The 22,472-nt window shown below is 36.3% G+C and overlaps 1 protein-coding gene across 1 annotated transcript; it reads right to left on the bottom strand.

The window, feature by feature from the left end:
• Positions 1-15: 15 nt before the first annotated feature.
• LOC121406813 (deoxycytidylate deaminase-like) lies at positions 16-22,388 on the bottom strand. Its single transcript, XM_041597686.1, has 5 exons — positions 21,737-22,388; positions 15,469-15,583; positions 13,036-13,171; positions 9,017-9,230; positions 16-7,626 (listed from the first exon to the last, which is right to left on the bottom strand). Exons 1-5 carry the CDS (start codon positions 21,880-21,882, stop codon positions 7,527-7,529), a joined length of 711 nt encoding a protein of 236 aa, XP_041453620.1. The 5' UTR covers positions 21,883-22,388; the 3' UTR covers positions 16-7,526.
• Positions 22,389-22,472: the final 84 nt, after the last annotated feature.

The following is a 22,472-nucleotide window of genomic DNA, read 5'->3' as shown; positions in this document are numbered from 1 at the left end:
AAATAACATAATCAATTGGTTTTCAGACTTAGGTTTTATTATCATACATGTAGTATGTAACAGTTGGAAGAAACATACTGTATGTATCATGAGTTATACGTTAAGTAATTAAATATACCTCCATATAAAAAAATTCAATAAACTCAGAAACAGAGAGATGAAACCAAAAAGTTAACTTGTAAAACAATGGGACACTGTTATAAGTATGTACATTTCACACACTTTTGTCAATTTCCATGTCGTGTACAGATCAGAAAAAAAGTGATAGTATTGTATAAATACCATAAAAAAGATGAAAATTCAAGGACAGGCAGAAAAGATGTTATAAACGATTACAGTATTTTTTTTAATAACATGATAGATTAGATAATCAATTGGTTTCCAAACCTAGTTTTCATTATTATTTATGTAGTATCACTGTATGCAACAGTTTGAAGAAACATGCTGTATGTTAGTTACACGTAAAGTATAGTTCCAGATACTACAAAACAATAAACTCAGAGAGAAGAAACCACGTCAACTTGTAAAACAATGGGACACTTTTATAACTTATGTACATTTCACACACTTTTGTCAATTTTCATGCCGTGTACAGAAAAGAGAAAATGATGTAATAGTATTGTATGAATACCATAAAAAAAATATGGCAATTCCAGGACAAGCAGAAAAAATAACAGCTGATCGTAAATTTTGAATATTCTGAAATTTAAATATATTAATAACAATGTCATGATATATTTGTGAGTACAAGTGCTACAAAATATAATCTTAAATTTAAAAAAATGTTAAATGCATAAAAAATTTGAGGTAAAGCTACCTGAACATCTGTGTCATAGTCGACTAGAATAAGAGACAATTCTTAATACATCTACAGGCAGATATTAAATGTTCACTTTTGTTTCAAATATTTTAATAAATGTAATGAATAGGGCTTTAATTTCAACAATTCAAATCGAATCATATAAAAAAGTTTATTAATTGGCAATTTGGTCGGATGAAATTTGCAAGAAGTTCAAATTGCTTTGAGTCAATGGGCAAATGTCGTTTGGAAGGCTTGGTAAGAAAAACAAGTCCATTTGAAATTATGTTTCTTAAAGAATATTAGAATAATGATCCAATTAATCATTTATGTAAAAACAACAACTTTGATCTACATGACATTGTTAACGAATACAATAACCCTCACTCACACCTCACCTGCATACATTATCATTTAATTGCTCATTTAATCTTTGAAACTTAGGAATATAAATACACTCAACCTGCTTTGAATGTTATTACTTCCTCACATGCACATATTACATTGCATTATGATTTCTAAAAGTGTAAATTATATCAAAGACCAACCATGACTTTGGATGTCTCCAATACAAGGCTCAAATTAAGAATTAAAAGGAGGCAAGGCCATTTTTTTAAGGGCACACCTAAAAGGAAACAGAAGGCAGTGCTCACTTTAGCAGTGCCTCCAAGGCCATTTAAGAAAGGCATCACAAGTAAAATGTACTTTTTAATGGGATCCATGCACTGGATTACCAAAGGGTGCCAGGCCAGAGGCGAAAGGGCATTTATTTTTACCTTAAATCTTTAAATATTTAGAAGGGCATCAATGCTGTTTCTGAGGGCATTGGACGACCTCACCTCAAAGCCCCTGTTCTTGGCCCTGGTTATTTTTGTGCCCTTGTTGACTGTGGCCTTGCCCTAGAATTATTGCAATTCATTAAAGACATGTCTGAATTCTATTTTGTATTTTTTGTATCTGCAGGCATCAAGGCTGTTTGTGAATACATGGAGCTGAAACAAAAAACATCTAAATTGAATTCAGAAATCAGAATAAATACTCAACTGTCAACATACACAAATGTACTTTTATCAAAGGAGTACTGCAGAATCTTATATGGTGTTAAAAAAGAGGTAAATGTGCCGTATATAAATTAAAGCAGTAATGATGCCATTTTTTCTGAATTCATAATGTACTTTCGAAATTGGTATTTGAGCTACAACACATGATATTTCAAACTAAATGATGGTGGATTTAGAGGATTTGGCCAAGCACACATTTAGAGATAGGTGGAAATTTTCATAGGAAAGGAAATTTTCATAAGAAATGAAATTTTAAAAAGCTAGCATACATGTAACTAACCTTTTGCGAGTCAATTTCAAAATGCATGGCATTAATCAAAACTGTAAAATGCAAAAAAAAAACCTTTCAGAATTTCCCACCTCACACAAACCAAAATTAACCAAAACACACATATTTTCACAATATAAGGTACTTCAGCTTTAAAAAATAAAGCCCAATTGTGGCAACAATCGTAAATTATATAAGTTTGAGAATCAACCAAAAATGTATTTACAAAAAATCGTGTTGCAAAATTATTCTAATAAAAAAATTATAATTGTGTTAGAAAAGCATCTAAGCATTTTCTGAACAGATCAGGGGAGCGTTTCATGAAAGGACTTGTCAGACTTTTTATCCGACAAGTCCCATTTTATCCGACAGTTACTATAGTAACAGTGCATCTCAGCCAATCAGAATCAAGGAAAGATGTCAGATCTGACAACTTGTCAGACAAAAATGTTGATGAAACGGTCCCCTGTCTTTTCTAAATAATGATAATACACAATCAGGTATGCCTAATTTGTGTTGACAATTAGCCGTGCACTGTACTATGTACGTAGAGTGAGTCATTTTTATCATTTCACATATCAAAATAAATGTTATGTTAACAATATATATTTCTAAATCCTAAAATTTTTATCTAACAAAATTACTGGTAGGCTTGTAGGACAGTCCCACATGAGGAAAACCTTTAAAAACCAAAGTGTTTTTTTTACAATGTTTTCCTACATGCAAATGTACAATTAACTTACACTATATTCTCAAATTATATCTATGTAGTAGAAATACAGTACATAATTAATAAATACATTGTGTCTTTTCCCCACCACATATTCAATAAACATAAATGATAAACTTTACACTAGAATATTGCAATAACTTCATAAGCACCCTGACAAAAATAATAAAACATAAAGTCATATTAAGACTGGAGTCCAGGATTGGGGATTTAAAAAAAAATGAATAAAAAAAAATCAGATTTATTTCATCTAAAACAGATTTTTTTATTTAAATCAGATTTTTTTAACAATATTTTTTTTCATTTAAATCAGATTTTTTTTTAACAATATTTTCTAAAACAAAGTGGAAACACCAACCCTTACCCTGAAATCATTTTCAAAATCATACATTTCACAACTAAAATTATTATTAATTTCTATTCTATTTAATAGTTAAAGCCAGTCAAAACAGAATTAAAATAGAATACAAGTCATGATGAAGATGCTGTTTTCTGCATCCTCTCGTGTAAGGTTAATTCGCTCCTACTGACTGGTTTGGTCCAAGTTGAGGAATTGCCTTGGTAAAGCTAATACTGCAAAGGTAGTGTTCATATTCAAACTTGAAATGAGGATCAGTTTCTTAGGAAGAATTCCATGACTCAGAGACTCACATTCTTGAAAGAGAAACATACCTGATTTTCAAGCCAAGGACTGGAAATCATGTGTTTAATAAAGAAAACTATATTTCTTTTTGCCTTTTGTTTGTTTAAACCTCCTTTGGTATTTAAGCCATGGCTGGAGCTTTTTGATTGTTTAAAGCATTGAATTGCAAAGCTGTGACTTATTGGGAAAAAGTTGCAAGTTTATTTGAATTATTTCTTTTAGTACAATAAACCTGGAGTTGTAAAAAAATATAAAACTGCCACAAATGAAAAAAACTGTTAATCATTTGTAACTTTTCAATTAAAGTGATTTAAATTGTGATTTAAATCATGATTTAAATCAGCCAACCCTGCTATAGTCATTAAGAGAAGCTTCGAACGGACTATTCAGACCATTACCATAGTTTTAAATTCCATCTGCCACAAACTCTACAACAAGTGCATTATCTATTACAGTTTAGGTGTGTATAATTATAATCACATAATTAATTCTCATTTAGTATCTAAAGCTACTATATGTCAATCAACTCATATCTGGGTCCAAATTTAAAAAATATGTAAGAAATTTCAAGAGTGCTTCAGAAAAAAATCTAATAATTTCTCATACATGTGTGTATACCATACTCACAGAAAGGATATGTATTTATTTAGTTGCATTAAAGTGTTCCGGGGCCAGCAACATAAAGAAAAGCGATTTATCATGGAGCTGATTTCTACTATTGATTGCATTAATTATTGTGTGTGAATCAGTCATAAAAATCAGCCATACATTCAATACCTAAGTCTTGTGCATCAGGGCCCTGATAAGACACAGGTTTGGAAGAGAATGCCCTCGCGTATTTACAGTGGCTTGTTGCTCAAATCCTTCATCTGATCAAAACATTCAAACATCGCTGCAAATACTTTTTTCTTCTTCAAGTGGAAGACAAGATTTATTCATATTTTCTATAATGTATAACGAGATAAAAGGTGCATGCAGTGACTATTGTCCACGTTGCCTGACAAAGACTAGCAGTTGTAGTCGGAATGTCGCAATAACAGTTTGCCTTATCGAGAGACAACATATCAACTCCTATAGCGATTCTCTACTACCACGAGGATATTCCGTACTACTGTGCAATATGTCAAAAATAATTATATAAAAAATAAGGGAGGTTCAAATGGCGACGCTCGTGTGAAGACATGTGCGAGAGTGATGAGTAAAGATTGAGGATTTTAAGTCAGTTTTTGAAGCAGGAGACGCTATGTACTATGGCAGAGAGGAACAGATGAAAGGTGGAAGGAGCAGAGAGACTTCAAGGTTAGATTATTAACCCATCAAGAAAAAAATTATGATGGAAAAAGGACAAGCAACTACAGTAATGTGTGTCTATGGACACTAGCACAGCAGGCAATACGCAAGCACTGGTGTCAGTGCAGCACCCAGACGCGGTCGGGCTCGGTGTGGAGCCAGAGCAAGAGACCGAAGCACCAGGTTGGTTCAAGAATTTTGCGGTACAGCAAGAGGTTAGGTTCAATGAGATCTTGAAGGAGTGCCACGAGGCTCATGCCTCCATGAAGTTTGAGATCTAGACAATTCGAAAGATGAAGTAACAAAACTCACAAAAGCACTTGAAGAGACAGATATCAAGTTAGAAGATCTTGAAAACCGAAACAGATATAACAATATTGTACTATACAATGTGCCAGAGAAATTTGATGGAGGGGACTGCGCGGGATTTGTGCAGTCTCTGCTGCAAGATGCTAGACAGGGAACAGAAGCAGCGCAGAAACTTGCAGATATACAGCGAGCCCATCGAATTGGCCCAGAATAATCAGGAAACAATCTTCGCCTCATAGCTCCCAGCAAGTTGCGAATGAACCGAGCGAAATCAACAGAGGAGGTTCTATCGAACTATTTTGAGGAACTTTGTCTTGTCATGGACAAGTTCCATCTTTGTGACAAGCCCCGATACATCTGGAATGTCGATGAACATAAACCACCCAAGGTAGCTTGCTCAGATCACTGATCCAGAACCAATGCAGTTACATCACAACGGATTGCCACCACCACAGTCCTAGCTTGTGGAAACGCAGCCAGTAAGGCTCTTCCACACTACTATGTGTTTATCAAAGGGAAAAGGAGGATTGAGGAACTTACGAGCAGTGTTCTTCCTAGATCCAAAATAACTATCACAAAGACAGGTTGGAGTAATCGGACCATGTTCAAGAAGTTCTTCATGGTGCACTTCGTTCCGTCCCTGCCTCCAAGGGAAGATAGAGAATATGTCCTTCTGATGTACAATGGCCACACATCCCTTATCAGCACTGAGGTCATTGACTATGCCAGGGCAAACCAGGTCATCCTTTTCATGTTGCCAGCTCACATGTCGCACATTACACAACCACTTGACCTCGCCTGCTTTTTTGAGATGAAGTCTACGTACAATCAAGAGTGTGCCTTGAATCCCTTGATCAAGTAATAACAAGATACGAGATCGCTCGACTATCTTCTTCAGCATACCTCCAGGCTCTGAAGGAAGACGACCTCAAATCTGCATTTTGGAAAACAGCCATCTTTCCTTTCAATCCAAGTGCAGTATTAAGGATTTTGAAAGTGTCCAAGACGAGCACTCGTGACACCGCAGACATCTACTCCCTCTTCTGCAGAAATGCAGCAGATGGGTCCCCAAAAGACATGGGTCGATTGCAAGCACCTAGTGAGACTGATCTGTTCCTGACTGCAAGAAAGCCTTCTTCTCCTGAAGCTACAGAGAAGAGGGTCTCCACTACTTATTTTAGGGCTTCTGGAGTCAGCATAACCGAAAACCAGGTGTTTCTGAAGCTGATGAGGAAGAAAGAAGTACTGCCAGGTTGTCCAAAAGAAAGCAGAAGAAAGCTAGCGGTCAGGCAGGGCCATCAACATCATCATCGAAGACCAACAGGAGACTGTTCGACCATCCGCTTGCCGAGACAGATGATGGAGAAGATGACAACCCCTGTTGTGTCTGTAGGAGAAACACACCTCCTCACCCTCCTCAAGCTCATGTCAAAATCTTTTCCTGGGTAGCTTGTTATTTCAATGGATGCAAGCACTGGGTCCATCAAAAGTATTATATATTGAATATTTATAATCAATATATATTAAATATTTATATGCTGATGGGTATGGATGATTCATTTATCTTTAATCCTCAGGATGTTATAAGAGAATTGCATGGTTTTTATTCAAATTTGTATTCTTCCACATGGTCGGAGAATTCAAGTAAAGAGGCCAACATTTTTCTGAATGGATTATAAATTCCAAAGTTCTCTAATGATCAGAAGGTGAATCTTGACAAACCTATTGCGAAAGAAAAAAAAATCTCAATACATGTATACAACTTGAACTGAGAAAAGGGTTCATGCAATAATTTGATTGCAAACTTTAACAGTCATGTAATTATTGTTAGTTTTCAGCAAGCATACATGTACCTGCCAACCTTGTGAGCCACAAAAAAAATAAACAGAAATTAAAAAGACATAGCAACAATACCTGTGATAGACAAGATTGATAAAAACAGGCTCAAATAATTCCTTTCCTCCCCCATTTTTTGTGGTGAAAATTGGCACTTATACGAGAAAGGGCACTTGGTAACACCTATAACGGGTCATCCTCGGCGAAAGGGTACACGTTTGTAAGGGGGCATTTTTCTTGTGTAAAAAGGGCAAGTTTCCGGTGCTTCAAAAAGTGGGGGCACTGTGCCCCCCCGCCCCCTAGAATCATTGCCACTGGTATTGATCAAGTCACTATAATCAATTACCTAATAACTGTTACGTTATTGAGACTGAGGTCTACCCATTATCTACTTGTAGCTCAGAAGCTAGTAATAAAGTTGTTTTCTTTTTTTCTCTCTCATGTTCTACAAACATTCTGCATCACCAATATAGTCATATGAAAATATAAATAAGATGTACAAATAATCTGGAAAGACAAGATCTGTTTAAATAAAAAAAAACAGTTTGAGCAAAATAAATATTACCAGACAAACCCTGATATGTGAGGAGTTAGGGTTGCTCTTCGTTTTTGTTCTCGTCTTTGGGTCTTGCTTGTGGATCCAATGTGTAGAAATCTATCGTGACTGTTTGCTTAGATGGTGTGAATTTACTGTGGATAACAATGGATGAGAAGGAAAGAAAAGAAAACGTAAACAGAGGATGACCTTCTTCATATTTGAGGAAATTATGAAAGGTGTTTGGGCGGTGAGATCTCTTCCCATAGAAATGCAAACTTCTTTTGTCTGGTCAAATAATTAAAACAGATTTTGTTTATCATATTCTACTGAGAATTACATTTAATATAAGGAGTATTAACTTTTTCTTTGTATGAGTTTATACTCAGATTTGGTTCTTTTTTTTTTTATCTTGAAGGAAAATAGCATCCACTTATTTTTACAACACACTTTTATAAGACATCAATGAGAATCTTAACCCTAATCTAAGTGGGCTATTTCAGAGGCAATTTGACCCTCCCTTCAGATCTCAATCACTGACAACGCGATTGCTGCAAAAAAATTGCATACTCATAAAGCCAGATGTGAACTACACGACTACAGTAAAATGCTCAAAAACTCAATTGTTTGTATTTTTTAATAAATTAACAATGCAAATATATGAAATTTGCCCTAAATGTGGTTTTCCCCCTTTTTTTTTTATTTAAGTCACTTAAGAAATAGTTCATGTAGCTAGTAGAATGCTGAATTATTACTATTTATTTATTATTCATTATCAAATTTTTGTGAAAATATTATTCTTAATATTTCTAAGAAATATTTACAAAGAATTGACGATTAATTTTCTGTGTATTTTATTGTTTCTTGAAGACTTGAGCATTTAGAACTGTGGGTATTTTACCATTTTCTTTCCATGAACTTTGTCAGAGACCCTTTGGCGATCATAATTGCATGAAATAAATCCATTTAAATCAGCAAAAATGAAAATAATCAATAATGATACATTTAAGATTTTTGGTTGAAAACCCAATTTGTATTGACTTTGTACAAGAATTCATGTTTTTGAGCAATTTGGAGTCTGATATGGCACTTGCAGGATTTTGGAACTGCATACCTAGGCATTGCAAATTTAGTCTCAAAAGATGCACAACACTTGAAAGTAAAAAGTCAGCTGCATGACATCGTCAAATAGTTCTGCACGACTGCACAGTCAAGAAATTTGTCAAAGTCAAGTGCTCAATTCACTGGGGTCAATTTGCAGCCCCCTTCCCCTCCTATGTGTCACTTTTCAGTTTAATACAGTTATTGTATTAAGTCTGCACAAATTTGATTATTTTTTCCTCAATGGTGTTTTTTTTCATCCATTAGCACAGTAGTAAAGCTATTTTTCTTCTCAGGTAAGACCTTTGTAGTTTTAATACCCAAGGCCTATCACTTCAAAGGTCTACATGTAATTAAAAAATAATGTATCTGAATACAGAGGCTTAATTAAGTCAATGATCCAGAAGCACTCAGAAAGTAAACTTTGTATAAAAACCTTATCACCTGTAAGTTACTCCAGCATAATCCAGCATTCTCCTTGAAGCCGTCATTGTGTCAGTCTCATGGTATTTATCGGAGAGGAAGATGATCTTTTTGATCCCCGACTGTATAATGACCTTAGCACACTCGTTGCAGGGAAAGAGAGCTACATACATAGTACATCCCTTCACATCTGCAGAGTTCTTGTTCATGATGGCGTTCAGCTCGGCATGGCAAACTGAAAAAAAAGTTGTTTACATCTCATATATGGCGATTAGCGACCAGCCACCCCAAGTCCAACAGTAAGTCATCAGAGAAGGCTCTCTCTAAAACCTAAAACAACATTTGGTCTATAAATGTGATAAAAGTGAAATACCAGAAAATTAACTGATCTCAAATAGTAACTCATCTTCTTCATACTGCAAATACTTTGTCAAGTAAAATGAACAAGTGGAATGCCTCTGGCCGTCTCACCTGCATCACGCGGTTCAATATAGCAGCAGTGCTGACTTTGAATACTACTCTAACTCGCACAAGATGTTCAGTGATACATGGTTACTCTTATGTCCACTTTTTATGAACTAGACCAATAAACTTACAGAGATTCACCAAAAAACCCCAACATGGCCAAAGTTCATTGACCTTACATGACCTTTGACCTTGATCATGTGACCTGAAACTCAAACAGGATATTCAGTGATACTTGATTACTCTTATGTACAAGTTTCATGAATCAGATCCATAAACTTTCAAAGTTATGATGGTAATTCAACAGATACACCCAATTCGGCCAAAGTTCATTGACCTTTGACCTTGGTCATGTGACCTGAAACGTGCACAGGATGTTCAGTGATACTTGATTACTCTAATGTCCAAGTTTAATGAACTAGACCAATAAACTATCAAAGATATGATGGTAATTCAACAGATACCCCTGATTCGGCCAAAGTTCATTGACCCTAAATGACCTTTGACTTTAATCATGAGACCTGAAACTTGCACAAAATTTTCAGTGATGCTTGATTACTATTATGTCCAAGTTTCATGAATCAGATCCATAAACTTTCAAAGTTATGATGGGAATTCAACAGATATCCCCAATTCGGCCAAAGTTCATTGACCCTAAATGACCTTTGACCTTGGTCATGTGACGTGAAACTCATGCAGGATGTTCAGTGATACTTTATTAACCTTATGTCCAAGTTTCATGAACTAGGTCCATATATTTTCTAAGTTATGATGACATTTCAAAAACTTAACCACAGGTTAAGATTTCGATGTTGATTCCTCCAACATGGTCTAAGTTCATTGACCCTAAATGACCTTTGACCTTGGTCATGTGACATGAAACTCTTATAGGATGTTCAGTAATACTTGATTAACCTTATGGCCAAGTTTCATGAACTTGGTCCATATACTTTCTAAGTTATGATGTCATTTCAAAAACTTAACCTCAGGTTAAGATTTGATGTTGACGCCGCCGCCGCCGTCGGAAAAGCGGCGCCTATAGTCTCACTTTGCTTCGCAGGTGAGACAAAAATGAGATACAGAAGTTTTCTAATCACTTTTTTCCCCTGACAGTTTAGAAGTTTCATACAGGTTGCAGTGTGCATATCTCACGCTTGAGTGAACCCTAACATTTCATTTAAACCTTGTTTTCTCCCCATTCTCTGAACCTCGCATTGAATTTCTTCTGCATTAAATCAATCACTTGGATGACGTATTGTTGGTAATGAGGTGGCAGGTCACCCGTATTTCATGTTAGTACTCAAATAGCGAATAGGCACGGGTGCGATGGTGTGAGATTTGCATAAGGTGAAAGATGCTCTATTCAATGATGCGTTAGCCGAGTTGAATAGAGCGTCTCTTTCTTTCACCGAATACAAAATCTCGCACCATTGCACGAATAAGAATATTTATGTTGTACAACACCTCAGAGTTAAGCAAAAAAATGGAAAAAAAGACATGTTTTTCCCTGCAGTAATCTATGAAAAGGGAGCAAAAATATTGAAAGCAAAAAGAAAACACCACAAGCACACATGACCTCGGGCAGCACTGCGCATGTAGCCAGCAAGCTATGCGCATATTTCACCTTCAATTTTTACCCGGCGCAAATAATTGAATCGCATTGCAACGTCACCTCCGAAGCTGTGCAACTTTACATTTTGGATGGTACGTCGTGTGTGCAACGGTACAATTTTTGACATTCAGTCTCCCATTTGCTCACGTACAACAAGCTAAGTAGGTGTTGTACAATATTCCATACTTTTTAAGCCACATTCTTCGTAAGAACGCTTTAGAGACAGTGGCCCCTACTGGTGCTATAGAAGGAAAGAGAGCACGAGGACGCCGGCGTTTGACATTCCTCTCTTACATGTAGCTTGTGATGCAACTGGCATACAGCCCATTGACATCATACGTCATTGCAGAGCGAGAAAAGGACACATTTTGATGGGCAACCGCCGCAACGCAACGTAAGATTCTGACGGGTCACTTCAATGGATGGATGGATGGACACAATACTGAAACAAATATATACATATATGTAGGCCTACATTATAATAGTTAATACAGGAACCTGCTTGAAAAGCATCTGCGGTGAGACTCCAATACATGTTGTGTTAAAATGAGGTCTGTAATCATTATGAGAATTACTGTGATCAATGCATGGTGTTGGGTACACTGTGGTTGACTAGTCTCTCTTGATTAACACAAGTAGGGGAAGGCGGGGTAAGTTGAGCATAGGGGCAAGTTGAGCCACCAGCCCCAGGCCAATAATGAAGGAGTCAGACATTGTGGTGGTGTCATGTATTGATGACCCATAGCATAACCCCTAACCCCACCACATTGTTTCCAACTTTGAAACAAAAACTAGTTTTTTAGAGGGAAAAATATGAATTTCAGCCAAAAAAGTAAAAAAGAGTGTGAAATAGATAAGTGCTTCATAAACACACACGTCTTTGAATATAATTAAGACATGATAACAACATTATTAGTCCAGGTATGGATCTTCATTCTTGTCATAGTCTTTTATATGATGGATGCATAATAAATGTGTGGATACAAAATTATCGCACTAAGATCGGGGTGGGGTAAGTTGAGCCAAACAGCATGGGGCAAGTTGAGCCATGGTAATTCCTATGGTCATGTATCTTAAAAAACAAACAAACCATAAAAATCGATTGAAATGCAGGCTGAAAGGAGCAAATTTACATGACTGCTTTTTTCCTTTTACAGGATGTTAGTATTTATAGAGAATTAGCAAGTGAAAAGACTTTAAACAAAAAATTGACATGCTGGTTCTCCCCCCATACATTTTGTACATAGTTTTTGTGGCTCAACTTACCCCAGAAGGTGGCTCAAACTTACCCCATGTATGGGGCAAGTTGAGCCATTTGACATCGTTTTTTTTCAAAGGTCACGATGACTTTCAGTGTGGGGATAGAAAGTTATTTATAGGTGGAAAATATTTCAGAAGAATTAAATTTCAAGGCAAGGTACTTATTTCGACAAGATTATTAATCATATCAATTCTAACATGCAAAAAGCAAAAACTGTCACAACTTACCCCGCCTTCCCCTACATGAAGCTTCACAATAAGAGCGCAATTTGTGCACAAACCACAAATTTTCACTTGACATCTTTAAGCAGCCTAAATATAAGGGGGGTTGATTAAAAATTCCTTCAACATTATTCTTCCTAGACCTATGTGTAATAACTTGTAAAGCAAATTAGTGAAAGCTCATAAAATGTCTTTATTGTACCAGGTACATGTACCGGGGGGGAGGTGGGGGTGTTTCACAAGTATGACTTAAGGTCATGCTTAGTGCTGACGCGCACATGGTTATTCAACCCGCACTCTCATTGATTAATGGGCAGCAGCGCACGTCCTCTTAGCATAATTTGACCAATGTAGTGATGTCTTTTCTACTTCATGCAACTAGATAGTTAAGTGCGACCCTGAGTAATACTTAAATCTTTGTGAAACACCCCCCCCCAAACTTAAATCCCTTTAAGCTCCCTTAATTATTTCATGAACTCACCATATGGATACTTAGTCTCCAGCCAGTCCTCGTTTTCTCTACTCCATGGTAATGCATCGTCATGGCAACCATTGGGCATCCCATTGTAGCCAATACCAACGATCTTTTTCTCTTCATTCACGATACAAGCACCAACCTGTAAATCAAAATCCCATACAAATATGTACATTCATTCTCTTTTTACATTATAGTTCTTACATGTAGTTTGATCATGAATGATGATATTCAAATTAAAAATTGGAATATTAAAACATGTCTCACAGCCCAAGGCTGAATAAAAACAAGCGTACAAAATACAAATCACACTAAAATCTAGTGTTTCCATTAAATCTACCTTTAAATGTACCTTGTCTGTTGGAAACCTTCATTCTACTAGTTTGCTGCTCTTGCTTTTTCCTAAATGTTTGTATGTTATTAGTTTTGTACTTTAGTATCTCAATCTGCAATTTACATGGAAGATCTGGACTTTGTAAAATTGTATTGCCCAATACTTGGTTTAAAGATGGCATTACAAAGCTTATTTCTTGTAGTGTTCATCCAAGGACAATAATCCTGGCCCCATGTATCGGAGAGTTAAAAACCTATATGCACCTTGAAGGTAGTCTGCTGTGCAAACCCTTCACTTGAGTTAACCCTATCTAGGCCGGGGTATTTTGGGAGTTCCTATGGCCGGGGGGGGGGGGCCTCCCAGGCCCCCCCTAAAATCTCGGCCGTCGACCGCGCGATCGCGCCGAAAATTGGCACGCGGGTTGCCTGGGACATAATCTACAAGATTGTATAGTAATTTATTTCATGCGAATCGCTATTGAGTGATTATGCTAATTTATGCGTAATTAGTATGCGAAATCATACCTTTTCCTCTAACTCCATAAATAAAGCTCCAAATGTACTAATTTTTGGTATAGAAACTCTTTGTGGTGTCCTTAGCAAGTGTACATGAAAAAAATTGTGATATCAAATCATTTTCTTATGTATTATATTGTTTTTCGCAATTTCTTATGTATTTCTTTGTTTTTTTTACCTTTTGTTTTTCATTGTTTTTTCAATGAAATTTGTTGGGGACTTTTCTGTGATCATAAAAAGCATAAAATGAATACATTTAGACTAGCAAAACTAAAAATAATCATACATTTATGAATTTTGGTTGAAAAAACACAGTTTGCATTGACTTTGTACACGAAACCACGTTTTTGAGCCATTTTCGGTCTGACATGCACTTACTCAATGTTGCGTAATTTCGGAACCACTTACCCGGGTGACGCAAAATTGGTCTCAAAAGTTGCGCAAGACTTGAAAGTAAAAAGTCAGCGAGCGGCGCGGTCAAAAAATATCGCACGGCGAAAATATCGCGCGATTCGTTGAGGGGGGGCCTCGGAGGCCCCCCCCCGGCCTAGATAGGGTTAAGGGTCTGAATAGCAGCCCACTCATGACTTGTGTACTGAAGGCCCGCTTGAAACAGCAAGTTTTGTATGTGCTAGTCTTTGCATAGAGACACACTTGTTGATCAAAGTTTCAATCAAGGTCTGTGCCTGCAGACTACCTTGAAGGTACAGTACCTTGTCAGATTTAAGTCAGAGCTGTAGCATGAGAATACTCTAAGTGACCTTACATTACCCATTCTCATACTTCATCATAGACAAGACAATTGAGAATACAGGAAAGCTGCTATGAAAAGGCACATAGTGCCTTTAGAGCGATATTTCTACTGGAAGACACTGCACAGACTTCTGACAAGGTAGGTACCAAAAAACCAATGTACTATTTAAAAAAAAGAGTAGGTAACGCAGAGGGTTGTTTCACAAAGATTTAAGTACATGCATGACTTAAGTCGCAATTAAATGCTGACGCGTACATGTACATGATATGCAACGCGCAATCTTATTGATAGATACACAGTAGTGTGCGTCTTCATGACACGATCTGAGTGACCAATGCGGTCAAGCCTTTTATACCGTACGCAACTCTGTATTTAAGACACACTTAAATTTTTGTGAAACACCCCCCCCCCCCGCCAGGTATGGTAATGTTGATCTTTGACTGCCATAATAATAATCAACACTTACAATTAATATGGTATGGGCAATAATAGAAAGAGAAGACAGGTCATGTCACAGCTGTGCAACATGTTAGTCTAACATCTCTTCATGTAGCTAGCTAGTGTTTGGGCTAACATTATGCCTCTGTGCGGGCAAAACTGCGCTAACAGTGCTGTTAGTGCTAACAACCTTTCTGTGCGACCAATACAGATCTACATGTATGCCGGCTCAGATTATTGCTGGTCGACGCATTGAGATAATTTAAACTCATTTGGTCCTAAGCTTTCCTCTCTCTCTGAAATTTTTTCCTTGCATCCACCATTTACTTGATATACAACTGGGCCCTACAAAAGATGTTGCTGAAGAATTAGTCCGGACTACAGAGATTAAAGCCTACCTGAGAACTTGGGTCCTTGCTCCGCTGGGCGGACAAAAATGCTACCGCCATGAAATAATCCTCCCAGGGTAGATAGTCCAATCTCTTTGTGGCTTGTGTGAGTATAATGTCATCGCTTTATGGGAGAAAAAGATATAGAAACTCTCAAAACTCTTTTTTCTTAAGACAATAAAATATTGATCTCTTTGAACTTTTTGCCTTGTTGATCCATTGATAATCTTCCTAAAAAGTAATTTCTAAATGCTAATTACATGTACCTGTATCTGCATGCAATTATTTTTCAAAATGAAGTCCTATCTGTCCGTTGACGTTCAATCACCATTATCTGGTTGTTTCCCTTCTTTTTCTTCTAAATTTTTGGGTAAAAAATGAGAGAATTTGGAGCGATGAACCATTTTCTTTTCCATTGTATTGCAAATGAATTCTGTAATCATGGATTTAATTAAACCTGATGATTTTTTTTTATAAGCATGAATCATAATCAAGTGGTATTGTCGTATCCAGGACAATTAGAACTTCCCATGATAATACGTGCACTTTGCGTCCCAGGCCAGGGCTACGTACTTCCCATGCAGTCCATGCCTGGAGTCACAGACAGCTGACCTTGCAAAGTTTAATTGAAACAACAAACTCATCATATGATCATGCGTAATTTAAGGACAAGTCCACCCCAATAAAAAGTTGATTTGAATAAAAGAGAAAAATCCAATAAACATAACATGGAAAATTTCATCAAAATCAGATGTAAAATTAGAAGGTTTTGACATTTTAAAATTTTGCCTAATTTCACAAAACAGTCATATGCACATCCTGGTGGTGGTGGGTATGCAAATTATGAGGAGACTGATGTCATCCACTCACTATTTCTTTCGTATTTTATTATAGAAAATAGAGAATACGCTATTTTCTCCTCATTGTCAAGTGAAAGAATGATTAATTCTTCCCCGAACATGTGGAATGAGCATTGTTTAATAATAACTTTTTTTGTTGAAATGCCGAATAAACTAATAATAATATATGATTCAGTCAAGTTGGTCCTTACAAATTGTCAAATTTCTAAAAAATGAGTGGTAGATGCACGACATCCGAAGTCACTATTTTTTTTCCTTTAATTTAAGTTTGTTTTTTCCTGTTTTGGTGCATTTTAGGCCAAATTAAGAAAACAAGTGGAATGCCTCTGGCCGTCTCACCTGCATCACGCGGTTCAATATAGCAGCAGTGCTGACTTTGAATACTACTCTAACTCGCACAAGATGTTCAGTGATACATCATACATGGTTACTTTTATGTCCACTTTTTATGAACTAGACCAATAAACTTAGAGATATGATGGTTATTCAACAAAAAACCCCAACATGGCCAAAGTTCATTGACCTTACATGACCTTTGACCTTGATCATGTGACCTGAAACTCGAACAGGATGTTCAGTGATACTTGATTACTCTTTTATTACAAGTTTCATGAATCAGATCCATAAACTTTCAAAGTTATGATGGTAATTCAACAGATACACCCAATTCGGCCAAAGTTCATTGACCTTTGACATGTGACCTGAAACGCGCACAGGATGTTCAGTGATACTTGATTACTCTAATGTCCAAGTTTAATGAACTAGACCAATAAACTTTCAAAGTCATGATGGTAATTCAACAGATACCCGATTCGGCCAAAGTTCATTGACCCTAAATGACCTTTGACCTTAATCATGAGACCTGAAACTTGCACAAAATGTTCAGTGATGCTTGATTACTATCATGTCCAAGTTTCATGAATCAGATCCATAAAATTTCAAAGTTATGATGGGAATTCAACAGATATCCCCAATTCGGCCAAAGTTCATTGACCCTAAATGACCTTGACATGTGATGTGAAACTCATGCAGGATGTTCAGTGATACTTGATTAACCTTATGTCCAAGTTTCATGAACTAGGTCCATATATTTTCTAAGTTATGATGACATTTCAAAAACTTAACCTCAGGTTAAGATTTCGATGTTGATTCCTCCAACATGGTCTAAGTTCATTGACCCTAAATGACCTTTGACCTTGGTCATGTGACATGAAACTCTAATAGGATGTTCAGTAATACTTGATTAACCTTATGGCCAAGTTTTATTAACTAGGTCCATATACTTTCTAAGTTATGATGTCATTTCAAAAACTTAACCTCAGGTTAAGATTTGATGTTGACGCCGCCGCATTCGGAAAAGCGGCGCCTAGTCTCACTCTGCTTCGCAGTATGGCAGTGTATCCTATTGCCGGACACTTTCATTTCAGTGCTTTAAAAATGACAACTAGAGGAAATACAATCAAGAAAAATTATCACTTGCTATTCCAAATATTCTGAAAATCATGAATATGATAAAATTATTTTATATTTTCCAACCATTTTCTTTGCACCGCACTTGCCGCATACCCCTCCGCGAAAAACAATTATTTTCGTGCGTGACAAATTATATTGTAATTCCGGACGCGCGCCGGACGGGTAAACATATTCTTGATTATAATGATGTAAGAAAGAATTGGTGTGATTTTTTTCGAGATTAATCATCTCATGAGTAAATTCTAAGTTTTTGTTTGCTTTCTTATAACGATTCTGATCAGATCTTTGTTATAAATTTACGTTTGCTAACTAATTTCCTTTTTTTAATTGCGCGTTCGATATTGCACTTCCAAGTGTTAATGATGCTCGTTCATATCGTAAGACTCAGTCATCAAGTTAAGTTCTATCGATGCGCTGTCGATCATTGACGGCTCTCCAACACGGTAAACCTCGCGCACGGCCGGGGTATACCGGGAACATTGAGAACTAGCCGTCGACGATTTAATCGATGGAGCGTACGAGATTGAAATTCGGCAAATCAGGTCCGTATTTCAATCAGAAAATAGATCAATTGGGATCAATTGTTAATGCCAAAACTGTGTTATATGTTATTTCAAGGAGAGCATGATCGGTTCATCACGGACGGACATTTGATAGATTTTGAAAGTTTTGAAGGCTTGTAACAAATTAGGAATAAGATGAACAAGGTTCCTTTGTGTTTTATAGTGAAGGGTAGGACATAGTATGCTGAATGATTAAAAAAGTTTGTTGCCATGGTTACCTACAAACACAGGTATCCACTAAATGTGCCATATCACGGACGGACAAGATAGAAATGTGGTTTTTAGAATTTTTGTACATTTTTATTGTTTCTATCTAAACAGCTTTACATGGACCAATTATTGTTAATGCACCTAACACTCGGGTATGTTAGCTTCTATGTTCAGCATATTGAATTCTTAACCAATATCAAACTTCTGAGAGAATTGCAAATATTTTCCATCATGGACGGACATCTCGGACAGACATCACGGACGGACACAATTAAAATACAATGGAAGTACTCTGTAAAAAGTTCTTAGTACTTTTTTTGGTAAACAAATGCAATTGTTTTGATGATTTGTACATATTTTAATAATATTAAACAGTATTAGTTGCACAATCAAGTTGCTGCAACTTGATTTAAGATGTAGCAACTTGATTTCTATGCTAGACGCACAGTATAATCTAGACATACGATTGCTCTTAACACATTTCTTGTCAAAATCGAATGTAAAGAATAGGTGATGTATAATAAAAAAAAATAAAAAACGTAAAAAGCCATTGATATGCAGGCAGAAAGGAGCAAATTCACATGACAGTCCTTTTACTTTCAGAAGATGTTAGTATTCATAGAGAATTAGCAAGTGAAAAGACTTTAAATGAAAAATTGACATCCTGGTTCTTCCCGCATACATTTTTCACATAGTTTTTGTGGCTCAACTTACCCCAGACGATGGCACAACTTACCCCACAGATGGGGCAAGTTGAGCAATTTGACATCTTTTTTTTCAAAGGTCACAATGACATTCAGCGTGGGGGTAGAAAGTTATATATAGGTGAAAAATATTTCCCAAGAATCAAATTTAAAGTTAAGGTACTTATTTCTACAATATTACTAGTCATATCAATTCTAACGTGCAAAATGCAAAAAGTGTCACAACTTACCCCGCCTTCCCCTATTGTCTTTTTAAAGTGTAGAATACAAGTAGGTTCAAAATCAACAGCTAGTTGATTATTGATCATGTTGATACAAGTATTTTTATGATCATGATGATTTTAGGCATTAATTTTCCAAGAGCAAAGATGCTTTTTTAAGGTCCAAAAACTAAATCTCAAAGATTAACAGGTCGCTGATTCTTATGCTTGTTTGTTGGATCAACACTTGTCAGTGGCTCTCTTTAAATCCATCTTTTGCATATATCAAAGCGGGGACACCCCATAACATCAACAGCCCTCATGTATTTAGGCCCTGACCGAATCCAAAATTGAAATTGATATTCCAATCCAAAGCTTAACTTCTAAACACTGCAGTGCAAGCTTTATGCATTTTCACAGTTTACCAGATAAGCGATTTGCTTAAAATTAGCTCCAAAATGGACTTCGAAAAAAGGTATTCATGTAATTTTCACAAACCTATGTTCTGTTAGAAGCATTGTGAATCCATAAGTTTGTACATGGAAAAATTGATTTTTCTGCTTATCAGATTATGCATTGCATTCTACTTCTTCTCCATCACTTTCTGCAAGCTTGAATTGATGAAATCTACAGCTTTGGACTTGTTCTTGCCATACTTTGTTTCCCGCTTTTTTGGCATATACATGTACATGTAGCTTTTCAACTCTATCTGCATTCCAATAATGCTTAACAATTTTCCTGACAACAATATAGCCCCAATAACGGCCAAACAAAGATATCACAAAAAATTGTGAAGAGTTGTAGGCTTATTCCATTTGAGTTCTGAATAATTCTCAGAGCCATTTTTCACTGCAATTAGAAGCTAAAATTAAACTCATAATCTGCTCAGCAAAGTTTCTCATTTGCATATATGAATCTTTCCACAAGTATTTCACTCGTCTGTCCGTGATGAAATTAATGTCCGTCCGTGATCATTTTTCATTGATTTATTATATGCATAAAATGTATGGATTTTAGCTATGTTCAAATAAAATGATGAACAGTGTCCAGTGAAATACTTCTACACACTTTTATTTCTGTTTCTATTCTGATAAAGAATAAAAAGCTGAATCCATAGACATTATCCTAATAAAAATGATCACGGACGGACATTAATTTCATCACGGACGGACGGAAATGTTAACATCTACAAGGAAAGTTTACTTCCCATATTTTTTTCCTACTTATTTATGTTTGATGATAGATTAATGTTCAGAGTGCAAGACCATTAAAAAAAATTGGAGTAACTTTGAAAACAATAAAACTAGAGTGAAATGAATTTGAGTGAATTAACTTTGTCCGTCCGTGATCATTTTTGACTGAGTTTATGATATGGATAAAATGTATGGATTTTAGCCATGTTCAAATAAAATGATGTACAGTGTTTAGAGAGATACCTCTAAACCTTTTTATTTTTTATTTCTACTCTGATAAAGAATAAAAAAACTTTTCATCTTTTTTTCCATCACGGACGGAAATTTCAAAATGGAAATGTTAACACCTACCAAAAAAAATTACTTCCCAATATTTTTTTTCTACTATATTATGTCTGATAATAGAGAAATGTTCAGAGTGCAAGAACATCCAAACCAAATTAGAGTAACTTTAAAAACAATAAAACTAGAGTGAATTTAATTTGAGTAGAAAAGTCCGTCCGTGATGAGAGGTAGCAGCACCCCCATGAATAAAATGGACTATTCCGGTACTTTCGGAATCATCAATCTTCATGAAACTTAAGTTTTTTGAAACCTGAGATATCAAAGATTATTTTAAAAGCAAATTTGATAAAAGTACCTTTAAAAAAAATTTTCACCTCAATGCGAACCCTTAACCGATCATGCTCAGCATTTTCTGTCAATTTTAGAGAAAAATAAGGTAAAAGTTATATTTTCGCTTTGGTTTTGCAATCTCGTTCTTTGAATTGATCTGTGATATTGAACTGCGGAAGTCTTACGGTACGAAATTGATTTCCTACGCAGTTATATGCGCGTCCGGAAATATGATAGTGTCCGGTAATACAATACGTCGCTATACTAGGTGAGACAAAAACTGATGAGCCCTGTCAGGGGGATTTTGCATTGTTAATCCCCTAATGGCATGAATGGCGGCTGCACGATCGCGAGGCCTCTGTGTTCAATTAAAAAAAATCAAATTTATGTAAAAAAAAACACCTTGAAGTTGAAGCAGACAGCTGCCATGGGCATGGCTGCCAGAAGGTCTATACTTACCTAGGGCTTGGTCTTGGTTCATTCTTCTCATTTTGATTAATGTCTGAAATCTTTGACTTGTTCATCAACTTTGTGGGAGTTACATTTGCTATCTCCTCTGCAGCCTTGCTTGGGAAATATTTTTGTTGCCTCGGTGGTGTCTGCATGATGCCGGATTCAATTACACTGACTGTCTAGTTTTGTTCCTGTTACTACTAGCTCAGTAGGCTAAGTCACTTATCAATATAATGTTCTAACTCGAAGAAGCTTGACTCTGCACTGTCTCAGCTCAGATGATCTATCTGCACCTGATGGAGTTTTACTGACCTGCTCTGACTGAGCTGATCTGCTGATGGATGAGACTGACTGAGCCTGCCCCCGACTCCTGAGCTGTCGGACTGAGTCTGAGGTCTCAGCCTCAGGATCACTCATCAGCGACAGTGAGGATGGTGAGTGCGTGATACCATATACCTGGTACCACCGATATCTTCGACAAATTCTAACAAAATAAAATAAATGATCAGCGCTTCCCGCAGCGCTTGCAACTGCTACGACGCGATGTACAAAATAAATGACACCACTGGCGCTAACTAGCAGACACAATACTAATCTCTCTCCAGTTGTTACCCCAAGTCAATATGGATGGAATATGACTACCATGTACAAGGTAGTATTAGTATAGTTTACCGTACATGTACGTACTGTACTGTATACGTATTAAATAAGGCAAAAGATTTTAAATTCGTGATCGAGAGAT

This window comes from Lytechinus variegatus, chromosome 1, assembly GCF_018143015.1.
Source record: "Lytechinus variegatus isolate NC3 chromosome 1, Lvar_3.0, whole genome shotgun sequence".
In the NCBI taxonomy this organism is placed as follows: domain Eukaryota; kingdom Metazoa; phylum Echinodermata; class Echinoidea; order Temnopleuroida; family Toxopneustidae; genus Lytechinus; species Lytechinus variegatus.
The sequence above is the reverse complement of the archived record's forward strand: the minus strand, read 5'-3'. Positions and strand labels throughout refer to the sequence as shown.

Bases quoted from the DNA above. Each gene is read 5' to 3' on its own strand.
- LOC121406813 (XM_041597686.1), bottom strand. From the start codon at position 21,882: ATGCAGACACCACCGAGGCAACAAAAATATTTCCCAAGCAAGGCTGCA. The intron at 9,231-13,035 runs GTGAGTTCATGA...CTTTTTTTTCAG, and splicing joins GGAGACTAAGTATCCATATG to TTTGCCATGCCGAGCTGAAC. The intron at 7,627-9,016 runs GTGATAAGGTTT...TGTTATCCACAG, and splicing joins TATGCTGGAGTAACTTACAG to TAAATTCACACCATCTAAGC.